This window comes from Calypte anna, chromosome 25, assembly GCF_003957555.1.
Source record: "Calypte anna isolate BGI_N300 chromosome 25, bCalAnn1_v1.p, whole genome shotgun sequence".
NCBI lineage: Eukaryota > Metazoa > Chordata > Aves > Apodiformes > Trochilidae > Calypte > Calypte anna.
The window spans coordinates 1,359,241-1,382,042 of NC_044270.1; the positions used below are offsets into that span (position 1 = coordinate 1,359,241).

Below are 22,802 nucleotides of genomic sequence, written 5' to 3' on the forward strand. Positions count from 1 at the left end.
GAAGCAGAACTCCCAAGGATCCAAGAGCAAAACCCCCCCATACTCAGCTGTCAGGCAGAGATGACAAACTCGGTGGCTCAGTAAGAAGGATCAAGGTTGCTTTATTGCAAAGGTGGATGAGTGATAAGTGCTGAAAGGAGAGCTGGAGGCTGGGAGTGACAAACCCACATCCCTCCCCGTCCTACAGACAGGGACTTCCTATTGGGAAAGTCAGACTTTTTCCCTGGCAGGGGCTCCAGGGCCAAAGCTGGCTGAATCACAACACATTTTCAAAGATGAGGAGAAGTGAAGCCCTGAGCACCCCCATCCCATTCCCAAGCTACAGGGCTGGGGGAGCACAGGGCATGGATTCACCTCACGGCTGCCGGCGTTGGCAGCTCCGCCCGCTCTGCCTGCCCTGGCACCGAGTGCCTCAATGGAGGTGCTTGTCCTGCACTGGGCCTACACACACAGCACCAGCACCCCCGAGCCCACTCGGACCTTGGGGACACAAATTCAGCATTGTCTCAAGCTTGGGGACCAGAAAAAAAAAGAAAAGCCCTGGAGTTTTTGCCTGGAAGAAGCTCAGCAGCTCCCTGTGAGCTCTAGAACGGGCACGGGCTCAGCTGTGGGTTTGTTCCTGTGGCTGCTGGGCAGGAGGCAGCCCAAGCTCTGTCCCCCCCCCCAGCTGAGGAAAATGCAAAGCAACTCTGATCATACACAAGATTCCTGAAGAGGGGAAGTGCCACCTTCCCCAAAGATTATAGTTACTGGGCAGCCTCTCCTCCTGCCTCCCTCTCCACACACATCTTGAGGTGGGTCAGGATGGAGCAAACCTTCCCAAAGCAGGGAGCTCATCACCAGGAGACTCCTTCACATGGCTGCGAGGCCAGCGGAGGAGAAGAGGGTCAGAACCAGGACCAGCACCCCGGATTGGTTGACCTGGGGGATCTTGAACCCTTTGCCCAGATCCCATGCCTGTGGGGAGAGAAGAGACACAGTAGGGTTAAATCAACAGGGCAGGATGGTCCCTGCTGGTGGATGTGCTGAGCAGAGGCAGAAAGGCACCACTTTTAATATAAGTTGGCAAAACCACCAGAAAAACAGCCCTGGGAGCAGCAGGTACAAACAGAAGGGAGGGCTACAAGCACCCAGCCCTGCAGAGCAAGGGGTTGGGGTCTGTCTGGGTGCAGGCACACGTGCTCTGTGCCAGATGAGGCTTATCCCCCACCTCCCCCCCCACCAAATCTGTTGGCAAAGCCACCCAAGAGCTCCCTAATCCCCTGCAGCTGCAGTGCCCCCTCCTCTCCTGCTGACAGAAATAGGTTACCCAGCATGGGGTGAGCTGCAGATCCTCAGCACCACCAACATCCCTGGGACACAGACACAGCCCCCCCAGCACCCCTGGTCACAGTGTGAGCCATGAGGGGGCCAGGCTGAGCCAGGAGGGACACCAGGGCTCACCTCAGCTCCCAGGTGGAATATTACCTCTCATCCCAGTTTGTCCAAAGGGAAGCAGGGGCCAGGGGGAGCACACAGAGGCTCCCAGCAAATCCCAGGGTTCCCTTGGAGCAGCAGCACTAAACTGGAGCTTGCCCCCCTTCTCCCCCCCCTTCTTCTGCTGCCAGGGGCCAGCACTGCTGGTTGCCTTCTCAGACAATTTAATTGGCATCCTCATCTATCTGTGCAGTTTAGGCTTCAGCAGGAATCTGACTCAGGAGGATGTGAAGCAGATGGTTGTGACTGCTCTGTCTGCCCAACAGCATCTCCAGGAGCCAGGGGGGCTCAGCTGCCCACAGCTCCCAGACCTCCTCAGACACAGCAAAGGAGCTGGGCGGGCACCCACCACCCCAAGGACCTGTCTGGGGGTTCCTCTGGAACCACAGCTGCTGTGTACCCCAAGAGCTGAGCCAGGTCCCCCCTCAGCACTGCCACGGAATGGCTGCAGCATCCAGCAGTGCTCAAGCCCATGCTGGGAATGTTGGAGTCTTTCCCACCCCTCCAGGGGGGATGCTCCCCCTGCCAGAGCAGAAGGATCACATCACGTTCTGAGCCAGCTGCCTCTGCAGTTTGCTCCCATCAAACCCAAGCTGTCTGGAGCTAGAGAAAACAGAAAATTAACTACAAAAAGCAGCACTTCTTGTTCTTTCCCAGCAAGAAACTCTCAGCTCCTCCTTCCTCAGACACAGGAAGCTCGGATAAAGGGAGCTGCTTGTTCCACACCTCAGCCCAGGGCAAACATCACAGCTTACTTTCTGTGTAGGCAGAATTCCTCTGCCACATGTCCCCAGTCCTCTGCCACATCTCCTGGGCTCATTAAATACTCTGAAACACTTGGAAGATGATGACAAGCAAGAGGAAAACACTGCTACCCACCCTCTCAGAGATGCTCCATCCAGCTGAGGTGTCAGCCCAGCATCACTCTTTGCCACTTAAATCTTCCCCCCCCCCAAGAGAAAACAAACCACCGAGGTTCTAAAGCAGTTGAGGTGACTGATTCCCACTTCCAAAGGCACCTTCCCAGATGCTGCAGCCACTTTCCTCCCCACAGGACTCCAGGGATGCTCACCAGGTGTCGGATCCCATTCCAGGTGTGGTAGGAGAAGGGAAAAGCCAGAGCAAACTTAGCAGAGTAGATGAGGGCAGGTCCCAGGCTGAGTGACTCCACCATGGCCAGGTAGTGTGGGAACTGCTGTGGGAGCAGTAGGGCAGCCAGGCTGAAGAGAGAGACACCTGAGAAGGACAAAGCCCCATGGTAACACCAGCAGAAGCATGATCAACCCCCCCAAGGGACCCAGGCCACCTCTGTGTTTGGTGACAGAGCACAAAGCACCCCCAGCCCATGGCAGTCTGTGAAGGAAGGAGCTGTGTGGTGGCAGTGCCAGCTACAGGGTGACAATGTTCCTCATGGTGCTGAGGACTCAGTGGGGCAGTAATTCCCTGGGCTGGGTAGGGGCTGCATCACTCATACAACCCCCAGAGACTGAACTCAAGACAATTGCAGCCAAGCTGGTCTGAATTCAACGTTAAAGGGATGACAAAGTTGAGAAAAGGTCAGGTGGCAGCTCTTCAGCAAAGTCCCCAGGTGCCCATCTGGGGACAGAACCCTCCCTGCTGGTGGTACCACTGGGGTCAGGGAGGAACCAGAGGCAGCCAAAGGGCTGGCCCAACACTGTGGTGGCTGCAGGAGCCATGGCAGCTTCTCTTCCTCATTTCCAGGCCAGGAAGGTTCTTCCAGAGGGTGCCAAACAGAAGGAGCAGCAGCAGCTCCACACTCAATAGCAGCTGATTGCTCTGTGGCAGTGCCATGGCTGGTGCTGGCAGCAGCAGCAACACTCCACCAGCTGCTCCCACCCTCAGCCTCTCCTCTCCTCAAGGGCCTTTGTGTTCACCCAGTGAGAAGCACAGGAAGTCAGAGGACTCTTAATTACAGGTCTTGATGAGCTGAACACTTCCCCCCCTCCTTCTCCCAGCTGTGGTGAGCAGCAGCCACGTTCCCCTGTGCTTGGTTGGCTGGGGGTGATGTGTTGTTGTTCCCCCTCCCCAGCAGAGGCTGAGGGGTGGGAGCAGAAGGGCAGAAGTGGCCCTGGCAGTGAGCTGGGCACATCCTGAGTTCAGGAGAGAAGATCCCAATTCCCTCACTGCTCCCTCTTTCTGCCCTGCACAGCTTTCCTCACCTTTCCCTTCTGCAAACACCACCAAACACCTCACCTCCCCTGCAGGGAGCAAGCAGAGCTGAACCTTCCTGCTGCCAAGAGAGGGCATTAGGGGAACAACCCAGCCCTCTGCAGCCAGGTGGCTGTGTCACTGGAAAAACCCCGAGTCAAATTACTGGAAGGAGTGGATTAGTTTTTGATACTGGCACTGGGATCTCTGGGAAAGCAGCAGCCACACCCAGGGAACTGAAAAGCTCTCCCTATGTTCAGGAAAACCTTGAGCTCTGCCTGTGTCAGTCTATCCCTCCCACAGGGCCTCCTGGAAGGGAAAAAACCAACAAAAACCAGCCCTGGAAGAGCAGGGAACTGGAAAAGCAGATTGAGCCCTGATGGGCAGGGGAGTGGCACTGCCTTGGCAGGACCTGGGGACAGAGAAAAGTCCCCAGGATGGGGAGATTGTTCAGAGATCATTCAGGATGGTCAGGAGAATGGGAGGGGACAAAGCTCAGGCTTCCCAGGAGAAGACAGATCCCTAAATCAGAGGGGTCTTCCCTCCCACAGCCCCCCGGGAGCCAGAGGGAGATGCACCCACCTAAGCTGAGAGCCACGCCGGTGCCTCGGTGGGTGATGGACATGGCCATGGGCAGGGACCACCTGGAAAAACAACCAAAGTGGTGAGAAAAGAGGGAAGAGCAGCAGGGAGAGCCCCACGGGTATTTCTGCACTCGGAGTTATTCCAAGAATTCAGCCAGAGGGAAAGGGGAGAGACAAGGGAATGTGCAGAGGCAGCTTGGGAATGGCCAACGCCACTGGCACGGGTTTGGGAAGGGGAAGGGCTGAGAAAGCTTCAAGGAGAGATGGAAGAGGAGAAAATTCTCATTTTCCTGCAGCTGAGGAACACAGGGGGAGGGTTTGGGCATCGCAGCTCATGGATAAAGGAGGGAATCTGGAGATGCAAAGCCCTGACACCCGGGGGGTCTCCAGGATGGGGCTGCTGCCCGAGGCTCTTACTTGTAAATGGTGATGTGAGGGGACAAGGGACGATTGGATTTGGTGTTTTTGTCCCAGAAACGAGCCATCTCCTCCTTGGCTGTCGTTCCCATGGGGATAATGCTGCAAAAGAAGAGGAGATGGGTGGAGCAGGGAAAGGGGCAGCATTTCAACCCATCCCCCTCTTGCCCCACGGTGCAGCACAAGGAGAGCAGTGCCAGGACACAGTGTGGGGGGGGGAAATCCCTGCAAGTTCCCCCCCCCCCGAGGGGATAACAGACCCAAAACAAACCCCTCCCCCTTCAGGAGGGGGGATCTGGGATCAGCCCCCCCTGCTCAGGGCATCAGATAACAGTTAGGTAAGGCTGATAACACCAATTGCACTTCCCTGTGCCACATAAAGAGCTCCCATCCACGTCCCTCCCAAGACTGCAATGCAATTACACTCACAGCCCCATTTAAACAGAAATAAATATATCATTTATAATATATTTATTAAAAAAAAACAAATAAATAACTGTTTAGACACGGCCAGAAGCCCAAAACCTGAGAATGAGGAGGGTTTTGCAGGTTGCAAAGCTCTGGCACTGGAGTTGCAGGGTGGTGATGGTGACAAGGACAGAGCCAGGGCTGAGCTTCCCCCAGCCCCCCTGTCCCCCAACCCTTCCACACACAAGTCATGGCCTTGGGGGGGACACACGAGGTGACAAGTGGCTCAATGAGCAGAGTTCCTGAGGGATGGAGCCCTGAAGGGATCCCTAGGGAAGGATGGGATGGGGATGGAAGCTGAGACTCACTGCCTCCCGGGGAGCCCGGGGCTGAGCTGGGCCAGCAGACACCTCCTGGTCACACACCTGCAGGAGAAGGGACAGAAAGGGCTCAGGAACAGCAAAGAACCCCAAGATGTGGGGCTGGGGGAGGGGATTCCCTGCTCGGGGGGTTCCTATCTGAAAATCAACCCCCCCACAAGAGGATCCTGATTGATTCTCCCACACACCTCGGCTCCAAGGCTCCCTGCCCCAGGGTTTCCTCTTAATAAACAGCCACTAATTAAAGATCAGCTGCAACACTTCCTCTGGGAGGCAGAGGCCAACAGCACCCGAGCTCCAGAGAACCACAGAACCACAATGACCAAATCACAATGACCAAATCAAAGAATCAGAACCACAAAATCACAATCACAAGATTACAGAACCACAGAGAACCACAATCCCAGAATCATCCAGGTTGGAAAGGTTTGGCCACAACAACCCCATGGGGAGCTCCAGGCTGGGCACAGAGTGGCAGAAAGGGAGCTGGGAGTCTGGATTGCCAGGAAGCTGAACATGAGCCAGCAGTGTGCCCAGGTGGCCAAGAAGGCCAATGGCATCCTGGGCTGGCTCAGGAACAGCGTGGCCAGCAGGTCCAGGGAAGGGATTCTGCCCCTGTGCTCAGCCCTGGGGAGGCCACAGCTTGAGTCCTGTGTCCAGTTCTGGGCCCCTCAGCTCAGGAAGGAGATTGAGGTGCTGGAGCAGGTCCAGAGAAGAGCAAGGAGGCTGTGAAGGGATCCAGCAGAATTGCTGTGAGGAAGGGCTGAGGGAGCTGGGGGTGTTGAGGCTGGAGAAGAGGAGGCTCAGGGGAGACCTCATCACTCTCTGCAACTCCCTGAAAGGAGGTTGGAGCCAGGGGGGGGTCGGGGAGGTATCAGTGGGATAAGAGGGCTCAGGTTGGATATTAGGAAAGGATTCTTTGCAGAGAGGGTGATCAGACACTGGAATGCCCAGGGAAGTAGTGGATTCTCCGTGTCTGGAGATCTTTCCAAAGAGCCTGGATGTGGCACTGAGTGCCATGGGCTGGGAACCACGGGGGGAGTGGATCAAGGGTTGGACTTGATGAACTCTGAGGTCCCTTCCAACCCAGCCAATTCTATGATTCTATGACCCTTCTGAGATCATCAGCTCCAACCCTTGATCCACTCCCCCCGTGGTTCCCAGCCCACTCAGTGCCACATTCAGCCTCTTCTTAAAAACCTCCAGGGATGGAGAATCCACCCCCTCCCTGGGCAGCCCATCCCAATGTCTGATCCCCCTCTCTGGAAAGAATTCCTTCCTAATTCCCAACCTAACCTTTCCCTGGCAGAGCTGAAGCCCTTTCCCTCTTGTCTGACTGACAGAGCCCAACCCCACCCCCAGCTCCAACTTCCAGGGAGTTGTAAGGGGTGAGGAGCTCTCCCAGCTGTGTGGGTGCAGCCCTGGCACACTCACTGCCACCTCCATCAGGGGGGGTGGCACATGTCCCCAGAAGACCACCACCCCCTCCCTCCTTCCCTTCTTCTCATCACAACCTTCTGCTGCCCACGTTTGTTATGCTCCAGGTGGGAAATGGTCCCTGCAGGGTCAGATATGGGCTGGGATCATGGAATTAAGAGAATTTTCAGGGTTGGAAGGGACCTTTAAGATCATCCAGGTCCAACCCCCTCCCAGTAAATCAGGATGCTCAGAGCCCCATCCAGCCTGGCCATAAAACCTTCCAGGGATGGGGCTTCCACCACCTCTCTGGGCAACCTGTGCCAGTGTCTCACCACCCTCCTGGTGATGAACTTCTTCCTATCTTCCAATCTAAATCTCCCCTCCTCTAGTTTGAGTCCATTCCCCCTGGTCCTGTCACTCCCTGACATCCTAAAAAGTCCCTTCCCAGCTTTCCTGGAGCCCCTTCAGACACTGGCAGAGTACAACAGGATCCTACTAAACCTGAGGGTTTAATTCCATGAAATTAATTAATTAATTCCATAATTCCCCCACCAGGAGCAGGGAACCAACCCCCCTCCCTGGGCAGGGGATAGGGGGGGGGGTGAATCCTCCCCCTTTTGGGGAGCTCCCCCCTTCACCTCCCCATTCAAACCCATGAACGTGGTGTTCCTGGTGGAACATCCAAACCCAAGAGGAGAAAACCCACAGAGCAGCTGAATTTTTTTTTTTTTTTTTCCCAAGCCAAACCCTCCCCCATCGTGCTCAATTTTAATTTTAATTTTTTTTTTTCTTTTTAAGCTGCCAAGCATCACATCTTGCCTCAGTGCAATGACTCCTGCCTGCAAAGCAGCCCCCCAGCAATGCACCCAAGGTCCCTCTGTCCCCAGGACCTGTCCTCTTCGTTACTTATCACCGAGTTATTGCATCTCCTCCTGCTCTCCTTCCATTAAACTCACATTTCCTTCCAGATCACTGATAAACACTAAAAAAAAACACTGATAAACACTAAAAAAAAAACCACTGATAAACACTAAAGAAAAAGCTCTCAAAGAGGATCCTCCAAGCCCCATCTCAGAGCTTCCCAGGGCACCCCTGAGAACTCTGCCCCAGGAAGCTGCTGAGAGCCTGGGGACCCCCAGGTTGGGGGGATTATCAGGGAACTCATTCTGCACCCCCCACCACGGCGCTCCCCAACCTCCCCTTCCCTCCCAAAGGGGAGAAGAAAGAGGGGGAAGAGAGAGAGAGGGAAGGGGCAGCTGCAGGATGGGCAAACGGCCCCGGCCCCGCTGCTGCTGCTGCCCGGTCCCGCAGCTGCCCCCCCCCCCCCACCGATACACACAGAGGCACTGCAGACCGGACCGAACCGAACCGGACCGAACCGGACCGGACCGGACCCGCCGCCCCTGTCCGCTCCCGGGTCCCGACCCGGCCCTCCCGGGAGTCACCTCAACGCCAGCGCCGCCATCTTGGAGCGCCGCGGGTGCCGGAAGCGGCGGTGACGCACTTCCGGCCCGGCTGCCCGGTTCCTCCGGTAACCCCCGGGGCTGCTCGTTACCTGCTGGTTACCCACTCGTTATCCCCCGGTAACCCTCGGGGATGCTCGTTACCTGCTGGTTACCCACTCGTTATCCCCCGGTAACCCTCGGGGATGCTCGTTACCTGCTGGTTACCCACTCGTTATCCCCCGGTAACCCCCGGGGATGCTCGTTACCTGCTGGTTACCCACTCGTTATCCCCCGGTAACCCCCGGGGATGCTCGTTACCTGCTGGTTACCCACTCGTTATCCCCCGGTAACCCCCGGGGATGCTCGTTACCTGCTGGTTACCCACTCGTTATCCCCCGGTAACCCCCGGGATGCTCGTTACCTGCTGGTTACCCCACTCGTTATCCCCCGGTAACCCCCGGGGATGCTCGTTACCTGCTGGTTACCCACTCGTTATCCCCCGGTAACCCCCGGGGATGCTCGTTACCTGCTGGTTACCCACTCGTTATCCCCCGGTAACCCCCGGGGATGCTCGTTACCTGCTGGTTACCCACTCGTTATCCCCCGGTAACCCCCGGGGCTGCTCGTTATCCCCGTTTACCGTCCCGGTAACCCCCCCTTAAAGCTGTTCATGAGCGCCCCGTTATCTCCCGTTAACCCCCGGGGCTGCTAGTTACCCACTCGTTACCCACTCGTTATCCCCTGCTGGTTATCTCTTAGCCCCCGTGGCTGCTGGTTATCCCTTGTTAACCCTCGGGACTACTGGTTATCCACTCGTTATCCCCCGTTAATCCCCGTGGCTGCTCATCACCCCCTCGTTATCCCTTCGCTAACCCCCGGTACCCCCGGGTGACCCCCGGTACTACTTTGGTGGTCCCCATTCCACGCCCCGTGGGGACGGACGCGCCCCGGCGGACCCCCACCCTCCCCCCCCCCAAACCAAACCAAACCAAACCAACACAAAAAGTTGCATTTCCATCCCAAAATGGAAGCAGAACAGAGGCTCCTGGGAGCACTTGGCCAGAGCCCGGTGGCACCGGAGGGGCACCGGGGGGGGGGGGGGTGCGGAGCCGGGACCGCACCGTGCGGACCCTCAGCGATTCCGGGACCCCCGGACAGGAGGGAGGCGGCGGTAGCGATGCTGTTCTCCCCTTCCACCTCCCTCAGACCCCCCCGGGGACCGCGGCCGCGGTGCTGGTGCCCTCCGGCTCCGGCCGCATTCCTGCCGAACCGCCTCCGCCGCGGGCGGGAATGCGGCGGGACAAAGGGTGCTGTGTGCCCGGGTCCCGTCCCCGTCCCCCGCCCGCTGCCACCTCCTCGCCCATCACCCAACTAAATGTCCCCTTTCAGCCCGGGCTGCCCCTCCGCCCCGGCTGCCCGGCGCCCATTGGCCCGAGGCCGGGGCAGAGTCGGCACCATTCGGTGCTGCTCGCTCTTAAACCTCGGCCCCCGTCCCCCCCGGCACCCTTCGGGCCCCTCGGAACCGGCCGGTGACAGAAGCCACCATGTCGCAGGGTGCCGGGGGCAGCAGCAGCCTCCTCCTCCTCCTCCTCACTGGGCTCATCTCGGTGCTGGGTAAGCAGGGGATGGGGGGACCAGGGGCGCTGGTCCCCAAATCCTGATGCTGGGGGGGCTATAAACCTCTGGGTGGTGGCTCTAGGGTTGGTGGCCACCCACACACCTGGTCCTGGGACTGTCACTGGTGGTGGCGGTGCTCCCGGGACATGCCCTGGACCCCATGGACAGGCAGGAAGAGAATCCTGGCATCAGGCACCTCCCTGGGGACAGAAGGGTGCCAGAGCCAGCCCTGGTGTGTCCCTGGTCACCAGTGACAAGGAGCTGGCCGTGGGGACACCGAGCTGCCAGTGGAGGCTCCCCAAGAAGGCACCCGTGGTGGCACAAAGAGCTTCTGTCCCCTGCCAGTCCTCGCCCTCTCTGGGGATGACAAGAAGCCCTTTGGTGGCAGCGTGGGGACACAGCCCAGCAGGCAGCCCTGGTGATGGGCACTGTCCCCTTGCCGTGGGGGTTCCCCACGGGGAGGGCTGATGGGTTTGTGTCACCATCCCCAGGGCCATCCCCAGCCTCCTCCATCCACGTGTACACGCAGCGGGAGGTGTACGGCACCGTTGGCTCCCACGTCACCCTCTCCTGCAGCTTCTGGTCCAGCGAGTGGGTCTCCGAGGACATCTCCATCACCTGGAACTTCCAAGCAGAGGGCTCCCGTGACAGCACCTCGGTAAGCACCCAACCCCACTCCAGGCCAGTGGGTGTCCCCCCCGCCATGCCCAGAAGCCACCGTCACCCCCGTGCTCCCCCCGGGGTCTCTTCTTGTCACCAGATCTTCCACTACGCCAAGGGTCAGCCCTACATCGACGATGTGGGCACCTTCAAGGAGAGGATAGAGTGGGTGGGCAACCCCCGCCGCAAGGATGGCTCCATCGTCATCCACAACCTGGACTACAATGACAACGGGACCTTCACCTGCGACGTCAAGAACCCCCCTGACATCGTGGGAAAGTCCTCCCAGGTCACGCTCTACGTCTTTGAGAAAGGTACAGCACCAGCTACAGTCCCGTCCCCCCCAAAAAAAACAACCTCAGCTCCCCCACCCCAGCCAAGGGGGCTGACAGGACACCGGTGTCCCCGCAGTGCCCACCCGCTACGGCGTGGTGCTGGGCTCCATCATTGGTGGGGCTCTGCTCTTGGTGGCCCTGGTGGTGGCCCTTGGCTACCTCCTCCGCTACTGCTGGCTACGGCGGCAAGTGGCCCTGCAGCGACGACTGAGGTGAGTGAGCTCTGCCACCCCATCCAGGCAAAAACCACCCCAAAACAGAGAGCTGCTGGGTGGCACCAGGAATTGGGGGGGGGGTTGGCTTTTCTCAGGTGCTTTTTTACCTTCCCACCCCCATTTCAGCGCCATGGAGAAGGGGAAGCTGCAGAGATCAGCCAAGGACGCCTCCAAACGCAGCCGTCAGGTGAGTGCTAGGGGGTTGGGGGGGGGGAAATGTCAGGGCCGGGGGGGCAGAACCCCTCTGCAACCTTTTGTGGTGCGAAGAGAGGCTGGGGGGGGTGGGGGGTGGCAGTGCCAAGACTGCCCCATCCCTGCAGGCACCCGTGCTCTATGCCATGCTGGACCACAGCCGCAGCACCAAAGCCTCCAGTGAGAAGAAAGCCAAGGGAGTCCCGGGAGATTCCCGCAAGGATAAGAAATAGCGGTTAGAGAGCAGGGAAGGTACCGAGGGGGCGGGCACTGGGGCTTCCCGGCCCCCCAAAGTCATCATGACCATCGAGATGGAGCTGCGGGGGGACGCTGAGGAGGCTGCCCACCCCCCGCCCACCTCCCGCTCCCCCAGCAGGGGCAGCCTCAAGAGTGCCTTGATGCACATCATCAAACCCAACGCGGGGACCTGACCCCCCCACCCCTTTCTCTGGGGGGGGGGGGATCAGCCACCCTGGGGCAAGGGACACAGCGAGGAGCAGGGTGTGGTCCTCGCTCCAGGTCCCCCATCCTCGGGGACACCCCCAGTGTCCCCTCACCCCATCCTGCAGCCCTCCAGTCGGTACCTTCCTCTGCACAACCCCCCCCTGCCCAGACCCGGGCACTGGTGTAATATTTTCTATTTGAAGACACAACCACTGAATTTTGGGTTTGTCCCCACTCGGGGTGGCCTTGGTCCCCCTCTCCCCAGGGACCTGCCACCCCCCATCCCACTCTGTGTCCTTCCCCACCCCAAACCATTCTCCGGGAGGGTTTCTCTGCCATCGTTTGCTCCTTTTCTGGCCGTTTTCTCGTCTCTCCCACGACCGAGCCCAAATGACGTCGCGGGGTGGCCCCTGCCCATCCCCTCCATCCTCCATTAACCCCTCCCGCCCCTTAACCCCCGGCCCCCCCCCGCTTCGACCGGAGCCTCATGGAAGGGGAGAGTCTGCGGCCGGGCTGGAGGAGCCGAAGGTGCCCGTCCCCCCGCAGCCAGGTGCTGCTCCTCAACATATTTTTCTGTGCCTTTGTCCATGTCTGGGCCCACCCCCCCACGGCGCCATTAATAAAACTGACATCTCCTGGAGCCCAGTGTTTCCCCCGGGGTGTCACCATTCTGCCCAGCTCGAGGTGGTGGTGTCTGGGGTGGGGGGCAGAGGGTGGCTGAGCACTTGGGAATTCATTGATGGGAAAGTTGCCGGCTGCTGCAGAGGAGGAGGCATTGCTGCCGCTGTGCCTCAGTTTCCCCAGGGGTGAGGTGATGTCCTGAGGGTGTCCACGTGACACCCCAAGGACCCCCCGCTTCAGTGAGTGGGAGCTGTCCCCCAGACCACCCATCATGGCTGCACCCCAACCTTCTCCCTCATTGCTCATACAGCCGTTAATTAAAGCTCATTCTAATTAACTCAGAAGCCAACTATCAGGTCCTGCCCTGAGTGCGTGGCCACGGGGGGAGTGGGGGTCTCTGTTGCTCACCCAGGGTTACTCAACCTCCTGGAAGGGGGACTCGGGGGGTCTGTAGCCCCGGTGTGGGGGGGACACGTCGAGGCACAGAGCCAACCTGCAGCCCCCTCTCCCGCATCCCTCCATCCCTCTTCCCGTGCGGGAGCAGACGGCGAACGCTCGTTCCCACACCGGCACCGGGGACTGCGGCCGCCCCGCCGCCCCCCCCCCCCAGCCCGGGAGCCCTCGTGCTATAATTATCTTTTCCCTAATAAGTAAAGCAGAGCGAGCGGGGACCGAGCCCCCTCCCCGGAGCGTCCCCCGGGCCCTGCCCTCGGCCACCGACGCTGTTTTTCTTTCCAAAAGCTATTTTGGTCCCCGGGTCCCGTCCTCCCCGTTCCCCCCCTCCGTCATGGCATCGGTCACAGCGGGGACCCGCCCCGCGGCCGCCGAGCACCCAGAAATCTCTTTGCAATCCTCAAATGGCCTCATTTTAGCTGCCCAAAGCACTTTTTCCCCCCTCTCACTCCCAGCTCAGGTGCCTCCTGCGGCTGCTCTCGCCTGTGGGAACCCAGGTTCGGAACCGCCGCCGGGAAAAACTTCGGTGCCCAAAGGGAGGTGGCACCGCGAAGCCTTTGTCCCCTGAGGATGAGGAGCATCTTTGATCGTGCCTGCAAAGAGCAGCGCGGTGGGAAACGAGGCCACGGCTCCAGGGGCAGTTGCGAGTGGAATTTCACGGGAAAAGCGGCAAATCGGAGGGTGGTGGGAGATCTCGAGGGGGCTGAACCCATCCCAAAGCATCAGCCAAGGGATCATCTCGAAGATGGGGGAAAGAACCCTCCACCTGCATGCTGGGGCCCCCTGCCTGCAACCCCCCCCCAGGGACTGCTTCTAACAGGGGGCTGCAGCCTTCTCTCCCAAAGGGGGACCTGGGGGTGCTGCTGGGCAGGGGGGGCACTGTCTCCACACTCCTTCCCGGGTACCAGCCTGGCTCCTCTTCGCCGATGGTTTATTCTTTACACATGCTAAAGCCACCCCAGTGAGGGGGCTGTGACAATGACAGAAGGATGGGGAGGGGGCAGTGCGAGGATGAGGGGCCTTGGTTTCCCGTGGTGGGCTGCAGCACGTCCCCCCTGCAGTGTCCCACCCCCCAGGATGGGGCAGGGGCTTCCCCTAGCTCAGGGGACACCAGTCCCCTCCCCAGCATGTCCCCAGCCCCCAGTATCACCACGACGGACAAAGAAAACAGGGGCTGCCCCAGGGAAAAGGGCTTTTCGGGGCCATTCCCTGGCACCGGGGCCATCTCCACTCCAGAGGACACGGGACCCAGCAGTGTCCCCCCACATCACCCCTTCAGCTTCACCCGGGGACCCGGCTCAGGGGTGGGTGGGCGAGGGGTAGGAAGGACTGAGACCCCCGGCCCGGTTCGCCGAGGAGGGGGCAGCCCTGGCACGGCGGAGGTCAGGATGGGGCCGTTCCCACGTGCAGGAGCGGGGTGCCCGCCACAGGAAGGGGGTCCCGCTCAGGGCCCCGACTCCTTCTTTCGCTTCTGGAAGCGGCGAAATTTGCCTTGAATGGCGAGCGCGGCTTTTTCCGTCTCGGGAGCGCTCAGGTCGATGTCAATCTCCTCCTCCACCACCTTCTTGGGGTCTGCGGCTTTGGCTGGGATTGGGGGGGGAACAGGACAGGGGCTGCCCAGATTGCAATCTGGCAGCCCCCCACTCACCCCCCAGCACCCAGGGAACATCACGACCTCCCCCACCCCAGACAACAGGGCACGGCCGGGGTGACTCCTCACCACCCCCTCCTTGGATGCAGAGCACCGAGGGGGGTCACCCATCACCCCCCGAGGGGCAGGGGAAGGACAGTGCGGGTCCCCACATCCACCCAGGTGTTCGTCCTCCCCCCCGCCTCCGCGATGAGGACGCACATGCGGGCAGCGCTGGGGATGAAGCAGCAGCGGGGCAGAACGGGGATCCCGAGGGGGGGCAGGGATGATAGCGGTGCCGGGGGACCCCGCAGGGTACACCCCGCCAGCGCCAGGAGGGGTCCTCACCTTCCTCCTGCCCACCGGGGGCCTCCGCCGCAGATGGGGACTCATGGGGGCTGCGCTGCGGAGAGAGAGGGGTGACACTCCCGGGGGTGACACGGGGCCCCCCAGCAGCAAACCCGCACCGGAGAAGGGGGGAGAACAAGGGAATCGAGGAGGGGAATGGACACGGGCTCCGCTTTGCCGGTCCCCGTTCCCCCAGCCCGGGTGCGGCATCCTCCCTCCCCGCCCAGCTCCCAGGGCACGTCCTCCCCGTTACTAAAAACAATGTGGAAAAAAGGGAAAAAAAAAAGAAAAGGGGGGGAAAAACCTCGTGCTGCTTCCGCCTGTGCCCGGCCCCAGCCTCACCTCGCTCATTACCGCTCCGCTGCCGCCGCTCCCGGTGTGCGGGACCCCGCGTTCACCGCTGCCGCTTTTATGGGGGCCAAATGAGTGACAGAGGCGGGCGGCCAATGGGGCGCGGGAGCGGGGCCAGAAGGGGGGACCCCCGGCCCCCCCGCGTGTTGCACCCCCCCGAGACTCGACGCCAGCCCTGGGGGAACCCGGTGGGAATGGTGGCCATTGTCACCCCCCCTGCACTGCTGCCACCCCAGGGCACCCCAAAAGTCAGGGGTGGCTCCTGCGTGTCACAGGGACACTGCTGTCACCCCCCCACATCACCCAGTGACAAAGATTTTTCTCCAGGGTCATCAGCAACAGGACAGCCACCCCCATGTCCCCATCCCTCCTGAGCTGTGCCACCCCAAATGCCCCCATGTGTGTCTCCTGTCCCCTGCCTGTCCCTCCCATGTGCTGCCTGTCCCCGCCTGCCACAGCCTCGCTCAAGTTCAAGGTTCAAACTCCACAGGGCCCTGGCTGGGAGGTGACAGGGACAAACGCAGCAAGCCCCAGGCCCTGTCCCACAGGCTCTGTGCACCCCTGTCAGTGTCACCTGTGTCCCTGGCCATGTCCATCTCGAGCCCCTCAGGGCCCTCAGTCAACAGAGGGGAGGACGTGGAGCCTGGGGAGGAAAAAGTCTGTGCTGTGTGTGGGGACCGTGCCACCGGGTACCACTTCCACGTCATGACCTGCGAGGGCTGCAAGGGCTTCTTCAGGTGGGGGCTGGCACCATGGGGGGACCCAGGGCAGCAGGGGAGGGAGGGGGGGGTTGGATGACATGGGATGGGAGACAAGATGGGATGGGGCAGGAAAGGATGGGAAAGGACAAAATGAGGTGGAATGGGATGGGACAAGATGGGAGAAGGGGACAAGGCAGGATGGGATGGGACAGGAAAAGATGTGAGAGGATGGGACAAGATGGTCTGGAATGGGACAAGACATGAAATGGGACAGGATAAGACAAGGAGATAGAGTAGGATAGGACAACGAGGATGAGACCAAACAGAATGGCTGCTGCCACTCTGTGCTCAAGCTGCCCAGATTTCCTGGAGCACAGAGGTGACAAGAGAGTAGAGGTGGCCCCCAGGTTGGGACACCCTCTCCCCCTGGTGACACTCGGTGAAAGCTGGTGGGGTCTCCCCTCTCCCCAGGCGCTCCATCATCAAAGGTGTCCACTTCACCTGCCCCTTCACCCGCAGCTGCCTCATCACCAAGGCCAAGCGGAGGCAGTGCCAGGCCTGCCGCCTCCAGAAGTGCCTCAACGTGGGCATGAGGAAGGACAGTGAGTGTGGTGGCAGGGGGACACGGGGGGAGAGGGGACAGGGTGGCACGGGGAGGACCCGGGGGATGAGTGGGACACAGAGAAGAGAGGAGAGGGAGGATCTGGGTAGAGAAGACAGGAGAAAAGGGGATGAGAGGGACCTGGAGGTGGGACGAGGGACAGAGAAGTGTGGGATGACAGAGGAGGGGATGGGGCATCCCAGTGGCGAGGGGACAGGGGTGACAGCAGGTAGGAAAGAGGGGACAAAGGGAGGAGAGGGGTTCATAAGGCACTGGTGGCAGCCGGTGTCACCGGTTGGGTGCCGGTGTCCCCGGGGGCAGTGATCCTGTCGGAGGAGGCCCTGCGGCAGCGGCGGGCACTGCGGGGGCAGCGGCGGATGGCACGGGAGCAGCCGGGGGGGCTATCGGCCGAGCAGCAGGAGCTCATCAGCCTCCTCATCGCCGCCCACCAGCGCACCTTCGACTCCAGCTTCTCCCAGTTCTCTCACTACTGGGTGAGTTGGGACCCCCCAGGCTGGGCCACCCACCCCCGTGGCCATCCCCACACGGCACTGATGGTGTCCCCGTGTCCCTGACTCCCCCCCCCAGCCCGCCGTGCGGCTCTGCCTCCCCAGCCCCCGCCCACAGAGCCCACCCGAGCCAGGGGTCCCTCCTCCTGCGTGGCCACCGTCCCCACAGCCTGACTGCCTGGATGAGGATGTGCTGCCCGATGTCTTTTCCATGCTGCCCCACTTCGCCGACCTCAGCACGTTCATGATCCAGCAAGTCATCAACTTTGCCAAGGAGATCCCAGCTTTCAGGTCCTTTCTTTTTTTTTGGGGGGGACAGGACACAGGCTGGGCCCCCTCACCAACAACCCCGGCCCTGACCCCCCACCATGTTGTCCCCTCCCTAGCAGGAGCCTGCCCATTGATGACCAGATCTCACTGCTGAAAGGATCCACTCTGGAGATCTGCCAGATCCAGTTCAACACCGTCTTCAACATGGAGACCAACGCCTGGGAGTGTGGGCAGCACTGCTACACCATCCACGATGGAGCACTGGGTGAGGGGGGAGTGTCACTGGGGCACTGGGCAGTGTGGGGGGACAGCTGTGTCCCCATCCCGGATGGCCTGTCACCACCCCCACTCCCCACCCCCCCCCCAGCTGGTTTCCAGCAGATCTACCTGGAGCCACTGCTCAAGTTCCACATCAGCCTCAAGAAGCTGCAGCTGCACGAGGCTGAGTACGTCCTGCTCCAGGCCATGCTGCTCTTCTCACCAGGTAGGGAAGGTGAAATGGGGGGGGGATGGCAGTGTCAGGGGAGCCCATCAGCCCCACTGACACCCCCCCCACACTTCCCCAGACCACGCTGGCATCACTCAACGCAAATTTATCGACGAGTTCCAGGAGAAGGTGGCCCTGACCCTCAAGAGCTACATCGACCACCGGCACCCCATGCCCGAGGGGCGGTATGTCTGGGGGGCTGGGGGGTGGCACAGCCACTGTCCCCTCCACCATAAGGACAACCACCAGGACTGAGCCAGGCGCTTCCCCTCCATCCCAGGTTTCTCTATGCCAAGCTGCTGCTGCTGCTGACGGAGCTGCAGACGCTGAAGGTGGAGAACACGCGGCAGATCCTCCACATCCAGGACCTCTCGATCATGACCCCGCTGCTCTCCGAGATCATCAGTTAGAGCCCAGCCTGAGCCCCGGGGCTCACCCCCTGCAGGCCTTTAACAGGGCAGAGTAAAGCTCCTTTATTTTTCCAGCCTCCACGGGTGCGTCCGCAGGCACCGCCGGCACCTCCAGCCCTGCGGCCTGGAGCCACCCCATGCGCCAACGGAGGGAAACTGAGGCAGAACAAGGGTGGAAGGAGTGTGGCGTGAGTGAGCGCTGGGGCCAAGCGTGGCCCCCAGCGGCAGCCGCTCCCCAGCCCAGAGGTGCCAACAGCTGCCACGCACTGTCACAGTGTCCCCTGGCCTCCGGGGACGAGGGTCTCCCCTCCGCCAGCTCTCCCAGTGTGAGAGCCGGGGCCCGGCAGCCACCTCCGTGGCACAGCACTTCCCTGAGCAGCCCCTCAGCCCACGATGACACTGAAGCCGCAGTGGAAACGGTTCTTCCAGTGGTTGAGGAAGGCGCCCAGAGCCAGGGTGACAGGCAGGGGGGGCAGCTTCTTCTCCAGCACCCCCCCGACGCTCCAGTTACTGTCCAGGAGCCCTGGGAGGGGGGGGGATGAGTGGGTGAGTGCACGGACCAGCGCCGGGGCTGCCGGCAACCGAATGGCTCCTGGCTCACCTCTGAAGACCATGTTGGCTTGTGGCAGGTTGAGCTGGTAGCCAAAGGCAAAGGTGGTGTCCTGCAGCCGTGTGTTGGCCTCCAGCTCCACTCCGACCTGCACCTAAGGAGCACAAAACAAAACGTGAGGTCCTGGGGGGGGGGACAGCGACACTCCTGGGGGACAAAGGCAAGAGGGGGACGGTCACCTGCTCGTTGGCTCGGTGGTAGTAGCTGGCGTGGGCTCCGCCATACCCCACATTCAGCGTCGCCACCCACTTCTGAGCTGGGAGAGAGAAACAAAAAAGGGAGTGAGAGGAGCCGAGGGGTCCCCATGTTGGGGCTGGCATGGTGCCAGGACCCTCGTGGCCGTACCCACCGCTCCCTCGAGCGTGGGGTCCCCCGCGTACCCGTGTATTTGCCAGCGAGTGTGAGAATGGCTCCCTCCTCCCCTGGCCGCCGGTGATAAACCATCTCCCCACCCAGAACCAGACGGGGGGTGACGCTCTGGAGGAAATGGGCCACCAGGATCACTGTGGGGACAATGGGGCCTCAGTGTGTAGCCCCCACCCCAGCCTGGCAGCCGCTGGGGCGAGGCGGGGGTGTAGGGGGACACTCCTCTCACCAGACTCGCCAAGAAGGTCGGGGTTGCCCAGCGTGAGGGTGGCTGTGCAGTCGTCCCCACGGTACTCGCCATCAAACTGCCACGTCACAAACTTGGCCTGGTGTGTCTGCAAGGGGATGGCCACCATGGGCAGTCCTGACACAGGCCCTGCCACCCCTGCAGGGTGACAGAGACACCCCCCCCACACACACACCCCTGGCACCCCTTATCCTGGGGCCTTTTCCCACCTGGAAGACGGCTTTGGTGCGGATGCGCTCGGCCACGAGCTGCAGCACTTGGGCATTGAGGCTGCCACTGTTGTCCATGTCCCCAACCAGCGTGGGAAAGACCTGGGGACAGGGGGGGTCAGCTGGTGGGGATGGGGACCCCTTAACCCCTGTCCTCATCTTCAGCTACAGGCTGGGACCTCCAGGTAACCCACACCCATCCTGCTGCCATCTTAGAGCCTTGAAGTCACCCAGGGCCACCCGCTGTCCCAGGGACAATCCAAGGCCACCCTGGGACCACCGTGGGGCCTCACCTCAGTGGGGCTGAGCTGCCGGTCCCCCACGAAGGTGGCATTGAAGTGGTAGTTGGAGGGGCCGAGGGTGCTCATGTGAACCATGTGTGTCACCTGCCAAGACAGTGTGTTGAGTGGGGGACATGGGGACAGCCTGGGGGGGGAGGTTGGTGCCATCCCCCCCCCAGCACAGCCCCGCGTGTCCCCCCTCACCTGGAAGTGGCTGCTCAGGGTCTTGTTGACGATCAGCTTCACCCCTTCCATCTGCTGCGGGAAAACCTCTGTGGGGGAGCAGGGGCTGAGGGGGGACACCGTGCCAGCCCCCCGGGGACATCGCTGCCAGCCCCCAAGGGTCACCTCCCCGCTGACACCCCACCTCTTCCAGGGCCACCCACCTCCCCCCACCCCGGTGACCGTCGGTACCAAGCCAGCACCCAGCTTCGCCGGGACCCCCTCCCGATGCTGTCGGTGCCCGATCCCGGTGCCCGCCCCCCCGTTCCGGACGCTGCCTCCCCCCCAAACCTTTGCACTGCCGGTGCAGTTCATCGAAGCTGCCGGGGCTGCCCAGAGGTTCCCCCCGGCGCGGGCCGCGGGGTGCGGCGGTGCCCAACGCGTTGCCCATGGCCCGGACCGACCCTACGGCCGCCCGGTCCCCCCGGCCCCTTCGGGCGCCGCCATCGCGGCCACGGGCACGGCCACCCCCGGAAGCGCCTTCGCCCTCCGCATCCGCCCGAGGCCGCCGCCGCCATCCCAGGTGCGGGCAGCGCTCACCGCACATTGGCTGAGCGGGAGGGGACGGGCTGTGACACCCCCCAGCCCCGTATCCCCCTCTCCGCATCCCCGTTCCCCTATCTCCGTATCCCCCCCTTCTACATCTTTTTCCCCCACCCCCATGTCCCCCCTACGCCGCATCCCCTTCCCCCATCCCCGTGTCCCCCCCCCTCCACATCCCCTTCCCCCTATCCCCGTGTCCCCCCCCTCCACATCCCCTTCCCCCTATCCCCGTGTCCCCCCCCTCCACATCCCCTTCCCCCTATCCCCGTGTCCTCCCCCTCCACATCCCCTTCCATCCCACCCCCGTGTCCCGTCCCCCCCCATCCCGTGTCCCCACCTTCCGCATCCTTTCCCCCCCCCTCCTCCCCGCGGTGTCCCATGTCCTCTTTGTCCCCAGACCTCTCTGGCCGTGTCTCACTCACCTCCCGTATCCCCCCATATCCCTTCCCCATATCTCCCGTGTCCCCTCCTCGCCCCGTATCCCCCACACCCCATTCCACCCCCCGCCTTGCCCCGTGTCCCTGGTCCTGCCCCGTGTCCCCCGCTGCCCTCGCTGCCGTCACCAGCAGCTTTCCTGGAAAGGGCTGGCGGGAGACTCAGAGGGGAAGGGGTCCCACCAGCCATCCAAAAGGGACAACAAGTTTTTGTCCCCAGTGCTGCCCAGGTGCCCTTTGGCCACTTGTCCCCCCCCTGGACAGAACCAGAGCTGTCACCGTCCCCCCCCTGCATCCTAGGGTGTCCCCAGGGTCCCTCTCTGAGTCACGCTGTCACGTTGGCGGCCGAGGGTCAGTGATAAGGTGGGCAGTGACCTTTGTCCAGCGGGTGCCAGCGGTGACCGGGAGGGACTGAGGTCCCCAGGGTGGAACCCCAGGGTGGGGAGACATTGGGACCCCCTGGGCTGGGGCAGGGGGGGCTGAGGGGTGCTGGACTCGGGATATGAGGGGGTCCTGAAGCTTCTGGGGGGGTGATGGGGGTGATCCTGCAGAGTTGTGGAGTGGCAACAAGTGGCAAAAGGCCACCAAAGGGCCACTGCGTGCCAAGGGGCCACCAACCCGGCCCCACTGCAGTAACCCCAGCCCCCGAGAGTTGTCACAAATCCTTGGGTCGTTGTCACACACCGCGTGAGTCCTTCTCTAGGGCTGGGGGGGCCTTGGGGACCCCAGGGTGAGGACGAGGAGGGGCCATCCCCCGCAGTGACCTTCACCCCCTCCGTGTTTACCTGGGCTGTGGCGGGGGCTGACATGGCCCCCCCTGACCCAGGGGCGGGAGCTGACCTGGGGGATATAAAGCAGTCCCCAAGGGGTGACCCACAGCCCCGCACCCCCAGAGTCCTGCCCAGGTGAGCACAGACAGTGGGGCAGGAGGGGGCTGTGGGGCTGGGATGGGGTGAGGGGTGCTGCAGGTTTAGGGGTGACAGAAGAGGGGCAGGATGGTCCCTGTGGGGCTGGGATGGGGTCCGGGTGTGGTGATCTGTGGGGCAGTTGGGGACCTGAAGTTCCATGGGGTGGAATGGGCGATGGTGGGGCAGGGTTTGAGGGGGTGCTGTGTGGCAGGAGGGGACGGTGACGCTGTGGGGGGGCATGGTGGGCACCGGTGAGCCTGTCCCCACAGGTGACCGTCCTGCTGAGATGAAGGTGTTGGTGAGCGCTCTGGTGCTGCTCTGTGCCGGCAGCCTCCAGGCCGCCATGGTGCGGCGTGAGGCCAAGGAAGCCCCGCCGGCTGTCGATGACTTCTTCACCCGCCACTTCCAAACCTTCTCCGAGTTCGTCACCAAGGATCTGCCCCAGAAGTTCCAAGCAGAGGAGCTGCGCAGCCAGGCTGAGTATGGATGGATGGATGGATGGATGGGGGGGGACAGTGAGGGGGGAAAAAGGGGGTGAGTGTTTGTGTGTGTGTGGGGCTGCCCCACAGCCCCCACCTCACTGCCTCCCTCTCCTATAGGGCTTATCTGGACCGGGCCAATAAGCAGCTGACACCGCTGGCCCAGGAGCTGCAGAGCAACGTGCTCGGCCTCTTCTCCTCCCTGCTGGATTTCGGCAAGGTCAAGGAGCAGCCCTGAGCCCCCCAACGCCGCCCCTGTCTGTGTGTCCCCCACCTCATCACCCTGTCATAATAAAACCCCTGGAGCCACTGCCGTGTCCCGGATGCTGTGGGGCAGGGGGAGAGCACCGAGGTGGTTGTT

The 22,802-nt window shown here is 61.7% G+C and overlaps 6 protein-coding genes across 12 annotated transcripts; 3 read left to right on the top strand and 3 right to left on the bottom strand.

Annotated features, from left to right (window-relative positions):
- Positions 1-77: 77 nt before the first annotated feature.
- SDHC (succinate dehydrogenase complex subunit C) lies at positions 78-9,844 on the bottom strand. The gene is made up of 7 exons (XM_030464963.1): positions 9,803-9,844; positions 8,299-8,408; positions 5,423-5,479; positions 4,647-4,748; positions 4,228-4,289; positions 2,549-2,712; positions 78-957 (listed from the first exon to the last, which is right to left on the bottom strand). Exons 1-7 carry the CDS (start codon positions 9,842-9,844, stop codon positions 853-855), a joined length of 642 nt encoding a protein of 213 aa, XP_030320823.1. The 3' UTR covers positions 78-852.
- On the top strand, positions 9,660-12,401 carry MPZ (myelin protein zero). The gene is given in 6 exon segments (XM_030465272.1): positions 9,660-9,912; positions 10,407-10,573; positions 10,676-10,889; positions 10,987-11,122; positions 11,252-11,312; positions 11,446-12,401. Coding segments are annotated over 6 exon segments (951 nt in total). The 5' UTR covers positions 9,660-9,842; the 3' UTR covers positions 11,749-12,401.
- Positions 12,402-13,721: 1,320 nt separating this feature from the next.
- Positions 13,722-15,164, bottom strand: PCP4L1 (Purkinje cell protein 4 like 1). Its single transcript, XM_030464964.1, has 3 exons — positions 15,156-15,164; positions 14,688-14,868; positions 13,722-14,419 (listed from the first exon to the last, which is right to left on the bottom strand). Exons 1-3 carry the CDS (start codon positions 15,162-15,164, stop codon positions 14,280-14,282), a joined length of 330 nt encoding a protein of 109 aa, XP_030320824.1. The 3' UTR covers positions 13,722-14,279.
- Positions 15,165-15,662: 498 nt separating this feature from the next.
- NR1I3 (nuclear receptor subfamily 1 group I member 3) lies at positions 15,663-18,165 on the top strand. Of its 4 annotated transcripts, none has more exons than XM_030465052.1 (8): positions 15,663-15,901; positions 16,337-16,467; positions 16,749-16,960; positions 17,055-17,266; positions 17,362-17,510; positions 17,613-17,729; positions 17,812-17,917; positions 18,013-18,165. In XM_030465052.1, the coding sequence occupies exons 1-8, from the start codon at positions 15,753-15,755 to the stop codon at positions 18,140-18,142; spliced, it is 1,206 nt and encodes a 401-aa protein (XP_030320912.1). In that variant the 5' UTR covers positions 15,663-15,752; the 3' UTR covers positions 18,143-18,165. The 4 variants fall into 4 exon arrangements, with proteins under 4 accessions (XP_030320912.1, XP_030320913.1, XP_030320914.1 ...); XM_030465053.1 differs by having other exon boundaries at positions 17,365-17,510; XM_030465054.1 differs by having other exon boundaries at positions 16,788-16,960.
- Positions 18,166-18,184: 19 nt separating this feature from the next.
- Positions 18,185-20,688, bottom strand: TOMM40L (translocase of outer mitochondrial membrane 40 like). Of its 4 annotated transcripts, XM_030465056.1 has the most exons (9): positions 20,369-20,688; positions 20,060-20,127; positions 19,868-19,960; positions 19,575-19,676; positions 19,348-19,453; positions 19,133-19,255; positions 18,932-19,008; positions 18,744-18,846; positions 18,185-18,665 (listed from the first exon to the last, which is right to left on the bottom strand). In XM_030465056.1, exons 1-9 carry the CDS (start codon positions 20,682-20,684, stop codon positions 18,526-18,528), a joined length of 1,128 nt encoding a protein of 375 aa, XP_030320916.1. In that variant the 5' UTR covers positions 20,685-20,688; the 3' UTR covers positions 18,185-18,525. The 4 variants fall into 4 exon arrangements, with proteins under 4 accessions (XP_030320916.1, XP_030320917.1, XP_030320918.1 ...); XM_030465057.1 differs by lacking the exon at positions 19,575-19,676; XM_030465058.1 differs by lacking the exon at positions 19,133-19,255.
- A 1,156-nt stretch (positions 20,689-21,844) lies between these two features.
- Positions 21,845-22,749, top strand: LOC115599659 (apolipoprotein A-II-like). Its single transcript, XM_030465090.1, has 3 exons — positions 21,845-21,959; positions 22,232-22,442; positions 22,562-22,749. Exons 2-3 carry the CDS (start codon positions 22,249-22,251, stop codon positions 22,677-22,679), a joined length of 312 nt encoding a protein of 103 aa, XP_030320950.1. The 5' UTR covers positions 21,845-21,959; positions 22,232-22,248; the 3' UTR covers positions 22,680-22,749.
- Positions 22,750-22,802: the final 53 nt, after the last annotated feature.

Bases quoted from the DNA above. Each gene is read 5' to 3' on its own strand.
- NR1I3 (XM_030465052.1), top strand. From the start codon at position 15,753: ATGTCCATCTCGAGCCCCTCAGGGCCCTCAGTCAACAGAGGGGAGGAC. The intron at 17,267-17,361 runs GTCCTTTCTTTT...TCCCCTCCCTAG, and splicing joins AAGGAGATCCCAGCTTTCAG to CAGGAGCCTGCCCATTGATG. The intron at 17,918-18,012 runs GTATGTCTGGGG...CCTCCATCCCAG, and splicing joins CACCCCATGCCCGAGGGGCG to GTTTCTCTATGCCAAGCTGC.
- SDHC (XM_030464963.1), bottom strand. From the start codon at position 9,844: ATGGTGGCTTCTGTCACCGGCCGGTTCCGAGGGGCCCGAAGG. The intron at 5,480-8,298 runs GTGACTCCCGGG...CTTCTCCTGCAG, and splicing joins ATGGCGGCGCTGGCGTTGAG to GTGTGTGACCAGGAGGTGTC. The intron at 2,713-4,227 runs GTGGGTGCATCT...TGTCCTTCTCAG, and splicing joins CGGCGTGGCTCTCAGCTTAG to GTGTCTCTCTCTTCAGCCTG.
- PCP4L1 (XM_030464964.1), bottom strand. The intron at 14,420-14,687 runs GTGCGTCCTCAT...CCCCAATCCCAG, and splicing joins ATCCCCAGCGCTGCCCGCAT to CCAAAGCCGCAGACCCCAAG.
- TOMM40L (XM_030465056.1), bottom strand. From the start codon at position 20,684: ATGCGGAGAGGGGGATACGGGGCTGGGGGGTGTCACAGCCCGTCCCCT. The intron at 20,128-20,368 runs GTTTGGGGGGGA...GCTCCCCCACAG, and splicing joins ACTGCACCGGCAGTGCAAAG to AGGTTTTCCCGCAGCAGATG. The intron at 19,961-20,059 runs GTGAGGGGGGAC...CTGTCTTGGCAG, and splicing joins CCCTGAGCAGCCACTTCCAG to GTGACACACATGGTTCACAT.
- LOC115599659 (XM_030465090.1), top strand. From the start codon at position 22,249: ATGAAGGTGTTGGTGAGCGCTCTGGTGCTGCTCTGTGCCGGCAGCCTC. The intron at 22,443-22,561 runs GTATGGATGGAT...CCTCTCCTATAG, and splicing joins GAGCTGCGCAGCCAGGCTGA to GGCTTATCTGGACCGGGCCA.